Source organism: Ostrinia furnacalis, unplaced genomic scaffold (genome assembly GCF_004193835.3).
Source record: "Ostrinia furnacalis isolate ACB-3 unplaced genomic scaffold, ASM419383v2 OfSCF6032, whole genome shotgun sequence".
Classification (NCBI taxonomy): domain Eukaryota; kingdom Metazoa; phylum Arthropoda; class Insecta; order Lepidoptera; family Crambidae; genus Ostrinia; species Ostrinia furnacalis.
Window position 1 is genome coordinate 80,420 of NW_021136271.1, and position 10,424 is coordinate 90,843.

Consider the following 10,424-nt stretch of genomic DNA (forward strand, 5'->3'; position numbering starts at 1 on the left):
ATGCGTTTACCTCTCGACATATAAATTGGAAGAGCAAATACCTAATTAGTTAAACATTTTTATGCTGCAGGTTTATAGGACGCTGAGGAATTTACGATACTAGGCTCATTGTTGGACTATTCGAACGTTCATTATTTACATTACACGCGAACGTTCTCAGTGTAGGAGCACCTTTACATTCGGTAGCGTGTTTTGAATACGCCCATGACATTCGGTGCATCCCAAGTATGACGATCACTTTCCATTTTTCACTTACTTGAAATAATTGCATCTTATTGAGACTGTATGACGAAAGAAGTTATTTTTGACTACTATGCTTAGGCCCATATCAAACAAACTTTTATCCGAGAATAATTCCTGGTATAACTGGCACATTCACAGTTTCAGTATGGGAAATACTAGTATGTCAAAACTGACGATTTATTCTGAGATTGATATTTACTCTTGTTTGGTCGAATCCACCCTTAGTTACATCGCCTCTATGTGGTGTAGTGGTAAGACCTCTCAGACCCAAAGACCACGGGTTCGATTACCAACAGTAGAAAAAAATCTCTTCGTTTTGGTTGGTATTGAACGCGAAGCTCAAGACCGAACGGGATGGAGGACTGTTGTGGACGCCCTCTGCCCCATCTAGGGGACATAGGACCTTAAGTTGGTTGGTATTGGTAGAGAGAGAGGATTGTTAAGTACGTCTGGCTAGCTACCACCATCTTATCTAGTCTGATGCTAACTTGCTATTACTTATGCCATATGCCATAACAGCATTGTTGTGTTTTCGCATTTGATGGAAAGATAGCCTTCTGAGCACATTTCTATCTTCGGTCTGAAAAGCGCTTTGTAAACTCGTAACTTTCCATGGATAATTTCAATCTTAATGATCGTTTTAAGGCGCTACTATCTAGCTCTACTATCATAGCGATTACCAAGTGACAGGACCTACTTGCTAGCACCAACTGGTGATTACCCTTCTCTCACTATCTTATTAACTTATCTGTCAGATGATAGGGAAAATAGTAGACAGGTAAACTAGAAAGAGCTACTGATACTGAACCGAAAAATCGTAATCGAATCTCACTAGCTTTCATAGTTAGCACCTACGTGTGGAAATCGGACCCACAATGACGAATGATTTCGTAACGGATTCATTCGGCGGCCGTGACCTTCGGTGAATCCCAATGCGGCGTCACTTTCCTTGCCCGTGACTGGACTACACTGCCGAGCACTTTCGATTGGTTCCGATTGTTTTGGTTATAAGATTAGTCACGGGTTGGGTGCCAGTTTGAGTCTACTGATGGAGGATTTAATATAGAAGAGATTTATCTTTTTTATATTTATGTCAAGCCGTGTGGTGACGGCAGAGTAGAATACATTTGTCACCAACCCCTACTCTTCCCGCGGGTGTCGTAAGAGGCGACTTAGGGACTACACATCAAACAGAGAATGGGCAGCAGCGCTCTCTGAAAAACATCAATCTTTTAAATTGCGATCTCCAACCCGCCTGCCAAGCGTGGAGATTATGGCAAAACCCTCCACTATAGTGGAGGAGGCTCATAGTCCAGCAGTGGACTGTAAAGGGCTGTTGATGATGATTATCCTATAAAACGACACATAACTATTTTAATAATTTATTTATTATTTATAGCTTCGTTAATGCTTTATCAATAATTACCTAATTTAAATATTATTAAAATGAAATAAATAAATGGATCCTTAATAATTAATTATCCTATAGGTATCTGAATCTGTTGACATACATTTTATTTGTTGATTATTATTTTATTCTGATAAGAATGTTATGTGGCTCAACTCTACTTGGGGTTTTTGGCAAACTGACGGATGTTATTTCTGCTTATATTGTTGTCTTAAGTGTTTTATTGCCTGTTAATTTATTAATTCAACCAGGCATGCGTAGTTGAAATGATCCATCAAAATTGACAGGTATACCTATTTATTTTAAGACATGAGTACACGATGAGTTGCAATCGGCTTGCATAACCATATACAGGTTCGCAAATAGATCTAGCCTATCCATTACAAAACGGACCCATATTCGGGCGTTCTTTAATCAGCGATCGCACTTTTCCAGTGAAAGTTAATTAGTGGCCGAAAAAGGAGCGGTTGGTCATTTAACATCGATTAACATCGCACTGGCGGTGCTAGTGGGCCTTTACATGAAGAGACTTCTTGCATAGTACCTAAGCATTGCGATGTGATTAAAGTTCTGTGGATGGTGGTATGTTGTGTAATCTTCTTTCGTCGTGTAGTTGACATCACAGCACAGCATAAGGTGTGTTAGATTGTAGGAGGCGCCACAAATCTATGTAAGAATCAGTGCCTAGAGGTCCTAGTTGTTCGAATGTTGTAATGTAAGTAGTTTTTAATTTTTGAAATTAAAATTGTAAGAGACTTAATAAATGAAGGCAGCATAGTGCAGCCGAAGAAACAATAGTAAACAGAGCAAAGCAAAAAAAAAAACGATGTTAACTGATGGGGTAGGAAGGTTCTTAGCCGCGATCTGTTAACTCAGTCTCAGAGTAAGAAAACGACCTCCTTTTTTCGCGTGGAAAACTTTGTGACGAGTACCGACGAGACGAGACGAGAATGGTAGAGTTATGTGGGGCACTCCAACATAATCAAAAGGATACGCAATAAATATCACAATGTGACGATTCTAACTGCCCAATAGAAATGTGCAGAACAAAGCCTAGGCGCAGACCACAGACTTTTAATTTGTATAAAGTACCGGCCGATAACAAATCGGTGTAATGTGCGCATTTTCATACATGTCCCTTGTCCATACTGATTAACAGCCCGACCCATCTATCGGCCAACAAAAAGTCGGTGGTCTGCGCTTAGACTAAAAGATTAAATTGTCAATCTTCTCCAAAAGACAAACCAGGTCAATGTTCAGCAGTGTCATTCACATGATAGCACCTACTTGCATTTCATTGCGTGATTTAGAGTTGATTCTGAATTTTAATTGAATTTGAAAACTGTTTTCGTTATTGAATTGATTGGACATTCGTTCGTTTCAGCCAAATGACGTTCACTGCTGGACAAATTACTTAAGCCGAATTCTCAAAGTTAATTTAGGCACTCTCAGTTAACAAAAATATGCTTTAGTTCAAAATAAGTATGCTTCTGATAAAATATCAATTCAGAAACCAGGGGTTAACCAATTTTCTGGTTGCTGACAGCTGCCAATGTGGAAATCATTGGGGGAGGCCTATGATCACAGTGGACGTTCCTATTGCTGAAATGATGATGATAGTTGTATCGTTGTTGATTTTATCAAACCAATTTAAGATCGTAGTGTGTAAAGGGCTTGAAAACGCATCTGCGGCGCCCAGCCACCGTGAACAAGTAAGTATAAGATTTTCTTTTGCAGAAAAGCGAACGCTTGTTTCTAACTATGGCATTCTATAGAACTGGAGCATGAAACGTCTACAAAAACAAAGCAGCTTGTTTTTTTAAGATACTCCGAGATAGGTGATTTAATAAGTAGCGCCAATCACCATTTATCTTTTGAGTAGGCCTGTTGTCATGGTTCGTTTCTTGAATTGAACTTTTTGGTGAAGTTTTTCGAATGTTTTATGTGAAAAATTATGATTATAGAGGTAGGTACTTGCTATATTTTTATTGAAACTTAGCACATCTTAATTGGCAGTGCTAATATTATTCTGCCAATAACTATCCATCATGCCATTTCTTTTATCGCCAGTAGCAGATATAGTCGACTTGAAATTGAGGTAGTAAATTAACTGCATTTATACAGGGTGTTAGGTAAATGGGTATATGAGCCGCCACTAGCCCATGTTAACATGGTCATATAAATGGTATTGTGAAGACAGAAAATTGATATCTTAATTTTAATTATTTTAATTTTCATACAAATCGGATTTTATAAAATTTATTTTGTATGAAAATTAAAAAAAATTAAATGATATCAAATTTCTGACTTCACCATACCATTTATATGACCATGTTATCATGGGCTAGTGTCGGCTCATATACCCATTAACCTAACACCCTGTAGAGTGCATGCCAAGCTGTTATTTCAGAGTGAATGTCAAGCATCCTATCGCAACACAACCTCTTAACCCTAAAAACTATATTTTTATATAAAAATAGCGTGTAAATCACAAATAAACGAGTTGAATTCTTTTACGATTTATTCTACTTCTTACCTCAGTTGAATCAGGAACAATTAAACATTTCCAAACATTTTTATTTTTGTTTCCGGATATATTTATTAGTTTCGCATCGTAATATTTTGTATTCAAATAGTACCTAAAGAAATATGTTAGTTACTTTCTTTCCTGTAGCAAATAAAGTAATAAAAATTTAATTATTTTATTAATTTACAACTAGCGACCCGCCCAAATTTGCATGGGTAGCTGATGAAATCACTATATTGCTGAAAACTGCATTGAAATCCGCTTGCGTACCTTTGAAAAAAAAAACATTCGGGTCGAATTGAGAACCTCCTCCTTTTTTGAAGTCGGTTGAAAAATCTAAGCGCAAACACAGAGGGCTAGGTACTTGGTTTTATTGTTATGTCCCACAAAGTATGTAGTTTACCTAAATAAAAGGTTTTCAGGTTGAACTGATACATTTCGTGCTTCTAAAAGATTCCATTTTACTTTATTGACCGAAGTATGTAGATCAAATTCAGACGTCACCGAATCCTCTACCTTGTAGATACGCATGTAAATAGGTATCTATTATTTCGCGTTTGTCTTTTGTTTTTCAATAAATAAGCTCAGACGCATATTAAATTCATGAAAATATTATGAACTCTATAAGATTCATTTAAATGGAACGCAATTTCACCGCAGTGGAATTGATAAAGTTAACAGAACAATAAAGAGTGAAACGGAATAACCGATCACGAATTACTTTCTACTTTTTATTATAATAAAAAATGTCAATAAAGTCAATTTTCTTTCGTAAAGTAAAATGCGATGATAGGTTTATTGTTTTGATAATGATGAAATATTCCCGGAAAGTTGTTGTAGTAAGTTTTCAAAATTAAACTAATGATAAGTATTCATTAACCAGATACTAACAAAGAACTTGAAATATATGACTTTTTGGCACAACTTTAAATAATAATTCTTCCAAAATTTATATGCGATATAATTTATAAACCTAAATGTGGAAAAGGATTTCCAATTTACATAAACGTACATATAATTTGTGCAAGTGCTTAAAACTCAATACTCAATACTTTATCGCTTCACACTATGTGGAACCCGTTAGGGGCAGGGCACGGCAACCTTTGGAAAGAGGCAGAAGGATCTTAGCAGTTTAAATAGTGAATTTAACCGACGATTGAGTATGGTGGAAATGTCAAACTGTACCCAGTGGACGGACCAAAAAGTTTAGTTAGCTCTAATGAAAGGTTTTACGAGGACACCTTTAAGTACTACTTATTTCAAGTTCTTAGTTTGTAGTAATATGGCCTACTTATTCGAAGAGATGTTTTCCGTTACACTTATCGTTGATCTACAACCTGCAATTGATATTCCTTATCAACCTGGTATCAAGTCTCCCATGTACCTTATTATTACTGAACTAGACCTCTAACACGGATATGTCCGATAAAGTACCGATCAGTTGCAGCATTGATTATAATATCGATCTAGTTTAGAGATCCGCAAACCAGTTTTTTCTAGGCTCCAGAATGTAGAGCAGTTTAAAAGTAGTGGAAGTAATAGTGACAAGGAACACTGATAGGGACACTGTTTTCTACCCAGTAAGTAGTCATTAAAGGAACATTGATAGGCACAATGTTTTCTACCTAGTGATTAGGGTTGCGGTGTATAAGATTGGCAATTAACCAGTGTAACTACTTATCTGCCGGACAAAATGCAGTATTCGATGCATATGATTGGCAATTTTAACCACCTATCTACCTGACAAATTGCTTGAGTGAAGGTTGAGGTTTTTAGTTGAATAGGTATAGTTCTTGCAACACACGAAGGCGAGTGAGCTTTACTTGTGTGAGTACGTCATGCACATATACCTAGTTCCAAAATACTGGACTGTCCTGTCGATAACATTGACAGTGGGGCGCCACCGTCAATACCGAATCGCTGGTTCAGATTTTTGCCATGTTGCAAACCATATAGTTGAACGATAGTAGCGCCCCCCTGTCATTGAGTTTGGTGGGACAGTTCAGCGTGGGTCATCTATAACGATAGTGTAATGTCAGAATTTTTGAAAAACGAACAGTAGCGAGCCACCACACATGTAAAGCTCACTGGCCTTCGTGAATTGCAACAACTACTCGTATAAATACCTACTGCTGAATAAAACAAATGCACATCAAAACTTGCGATCAAGTTAGAGCTAGAGTTGGTTAGACAAATTATACTAATTTGTATTGATACATAATAATGTATGGACCTTAGATAGGTAGGCATAGAGAACTAGAACGCCAGATTATGGTTGCAGATTTGAATCCCACGGGGACAAAATTAAAATGACATAAATTGTTTTAATTTCTTTTATCCATTTCGGTATGATTCAAGTTCACAGGTTGACGACCCCACAGTACGAGTATAAGCTGTAATGTAATTGGGTGTAGGTAAAACGATATTGTTCACCAATTTTTTTAAAGATTTTAAAGGTATCTTTCTGATTTCATCTTAAACATTGTATCTTTTAGGGTTTCGTAACAGTCTGATGTCGTTAAAAATAGCTTATGCGCATATTTATGACAATTAATGAGCGTAAAAAACTAATTACGTCTTATCACGATGATCTTATTTTATTATCTACGTATTATTTAAACTTATTCATACGTTATACTTTCATTTCATTTAAATAATCGCATTGGAAATATTTTTTCTAACGAAGTAATACAATACTTGTACTGTCATTCATAAACAATAATAAGTAATAAATACCCAAAGAGATTACAATTGTTTCTAAGTAAATATATTCTATATTTTAAATGTATTACTTACTTGTAACTCTCATGCAGATTAATGACTACGAGCGGCACTGTAGCGTGCGTTGGTCCAGTGATTAGCAAATGGAAAATATCTTCAAGTTTAATGACAGAGATTTAACATATAAAGTTAAAGTACTTCCAACTTATTCATAAAATATAAAATAATTTCATATCATCGTTAACTCAAACATTTGTTTAGTATCGTCGTAAAATCCACTTTTGACGGACTTGACACATTATTCGTTTAATAAACTGTTATTTTTACGAATAAACTCAATTAAATATTTAAAAAATTATTCATTAATCATTTTTTAACAATTAAAAATAGTCACAACTGAAAATTCGTAAAAAATGTGAAATTTCCTATCCCATACAAAAGATATCAACGACTCACCATACATTTTCGCACTGACAGTCCTCATGTTTGTATGTAATATCACAAGTCAAATGCACATCACTTCACAACACCGTCATGTCCCGGCGCGCGCAACGATCGCCGCGCGACTGTTGCGCCGGCGGCGCACTTGATCAAAACCTCGCAGGGGTAGTGGTTAGAACTTATGTCATTAATTTTCGGTATTGAAACTTTCTCTGTTTATTCGGGAGTGCTATAATATTGCATAGCGGCCGAATGTAAGTTAATTCACTTTCTACCATACCCTTACGGTTGGCTGCGCTGGTTGTCTGTTTCGAAAAGAAAACGCAGGGCTGGTGGTAACCACAGGACAGTACATAATTATCGTGGGTCGAATCACAAAAAAGCGTAGGAAATGATTTTTATCAATTTTACATGAGCGACGTTTAAAGATAATTTAAAGGAAAAAATGCATTTCTGGCCCTTTTTGTACCTACCTGTCAATACTGACTTCCTGAAAAAGAATTCAGTTACGAGCCTTTGTGAAGTTATAAAATCCATGTTTTTTTAATAACATGGTGTTTGGTGTATTAATATTGCCAATTTGTTTGATGCACCTTTTCGTGACTCGACCTAGTAAAGCGGTTTATTTCAGTTTCTGAGGAAATATAATTTAATATTATGATACATTGTATAGTTATATTGATGGTAGAATGATTGTAATGTACTCGTAAGTAGTAGGTTATGTTGTATTTCAGTAGGTAAATCTCTTAATGATGTCACCATTCGAATTTTATTTATGTCTATCTCTAAATAATTACAAAGGAAATACGTTATTAATTTGGGAAAGTAAATATAATTGCTTAATTAATACTCCAAGACCTAATATTATAAGGGTAAAGTAAGTTACAAATATGTCAGCTCCTCTAATTCAATGTTATGTAAATGATCTTAAGTATTTTCAAGTAAAAAATATTATTATTTAATAACGTTCATAGAAAGTTTGTACATGCTATTTGAAACGAATATACGTAATTATTATAAATAGCCTCATTCCAGTCGTCTAGAGATGGTATTTACTAAAGTATTTAATTTATAGCTATTGTACAATGGAAAGAAAGTACCATATTTTATAAGCCAGTGATGGCCAAGAGATCGACCGCGGTCTACCGGTCGACCGCGAAGACGAATTTGGCAGCCCGCGAGAGTTAAATAAACTGAACTTATTTTAAAATGTACTCTGTATTCGCGCCAAGAAAACTGACTATCTATCTACCTATAAATATTAGGTATTCACACGCTTCGGTCGGTCGTAACGTGGTAGTATTGTTGCTGCTAAAATGTTTTATTTCACTCTTCTAAACTCTGCCTTGCAGTCGGCCGCAAGAAATATTTTCGAGCATAAGTAGACCTCACAGGTCAAAAGTTTGGCCACCCCTGTTATTGTGTTATAAGTATAAGCAATACAATTTTGAAGTGACGTATTTTGGGCCAATGTTTGTATGAGTTCACGTTACCTAATACTATTGTTATGTGTGCGTGCTCGTGACGAGTGACGAAAAGCTGTAGGGCCCTAAAATGGTTAATGGCTATCAGGGCTGTGGAAAATAGAAACAAACTTCTCAGTACATTTAATTGAACTTTTGAACAATATGGTTTGTGATAAGAGCTTATCTTTAGACGTGAAGTCATTAACTAACTTATTTCAGCTGAAAGCTAATAAACAATCGGTGTTATGAAAGTTCGCCTTAACCTGGAAGAATCTTAGTAGGTACCAGATAGTTATTTTATATTATATGCCTATGTTCAGCAGTGGACGTCCTATGGCTGAGATGATGTAAATCTTTCATTTTCATTTTATTTGTAGGTATTTTATGTTCATAAATAACAGTCAATTTGGAGTCACTACACTTCATTTAATACAAATCACATTAATTAATATAGACACTTGGAAGTGTGTAATTATTTCTTTGCATTAAGTTAAATGCTTCAAGGCATTAAATAAAAATTTTCGTATTATCGCCATATTAGGTATTGTCACGGGCAATTAGTGTCTTTCATCTCCTAGTAGGTACCAACTACAAACGTGGACACCTAACAAGAAAAAAATCCACGATTTTAGATTAAAATGAATAATTCAGTTTTACAGTTTTCTTATTAAAAAAGTTGGTCTTAGCAACAGCATTACGACTGATAAATACATACATTAAGGCTGAGTTGCACCTCCTAGCTGTAACCGTAACTATAACGATAATCGGTGTATTTTGCATGGAGTTTGACAGATTTTTGACGTTAGTTAAAGTCAAGTAAGATGGTGCAGCCCAGCCTAAGATATCGGTATCAGAATGTAACGGTTGCAACAAGATTGGAAGTTTTCGCTGAGTTTATCTCTTTCTTATAAAAATATTATTGCAGTCAAGATCACGAGAAAGTTACTTTTGTTTGTCTTTAACCTAAATAAGTTTATTCGAAACATTACTGCATGTAATATTTTGCTCAACATCAATTTAATTTACAACGATGGTACATAATGAGAAAAATAAAAGTAATGCCTAATTAATATAATATGTAGTACAATTGATTCGTTAACTACTAATTATTTAAAAAAATCTTTAACTTAGTTATAGTTAAGTATCCATCTCAATAACTAGTACACAATCATGTCATCTAAGTACCTATAGATTTTAAGCTGAAAATGAATTTGACTTAATTCAAAGAAGGAGAGACAGCCCTATTAATGCCATTGGCCCATAGTATTCGCTCGAGTAGGTATATCTGAGTAAGTACGGCCACGTATTGATGACTTAACACACGTTTCCGGAATCGAGTTCGGACACAAATTTTAAACGGGACACGGGTATTTTGAAATTGGGTCTCGGAGCACATGCGCGAGAAATAAATGTTATTCTTTGATGCAATAAGATTTCTATGCAACTGCTGTAGGCGTTAACACGGTTGCCAGTTCTAGTTTAATCACAAGTAAAGTGTTAATAGACATGCAATAATAAATAATATGCAATATACAATGCAACGTCACGTGACGGCTGCATGGGGCAGCAAGGTTCTGGAGTGGAGGCCTCGTACCGGAAAGCGTGGCGTAGGACGTCC

At 35.7% G+C, this 10,424-nt stretch overlaps 1 protein-coding gene across 1 annotated transcript in view; it reads right to left on the reverse strand.

Annotated features, from left to right (window-relative positions):
• The window catches only part of LOC114361870 (mucin-5AC), a 23,677-nt gene extending 16,188 nt beyond the window's left edge, over positions 1–7,489 (reverse strand). Inside the window, exon 1 of the mRNA XM_028317085.1 lies at positions 7,356–7,489. Coding sequence (XP_028172886.1) covers positions 7,356–7,383 — 28 coding nt within the window. The 5' untranslated portion in view covers positions 7,384–7,489. The remainder of the gene's footprint in view (positions 1–7,355) is intronic.
• Between the last annotated feature and the right edge of the window lie 2,935 nt (positions 7,490–10,424).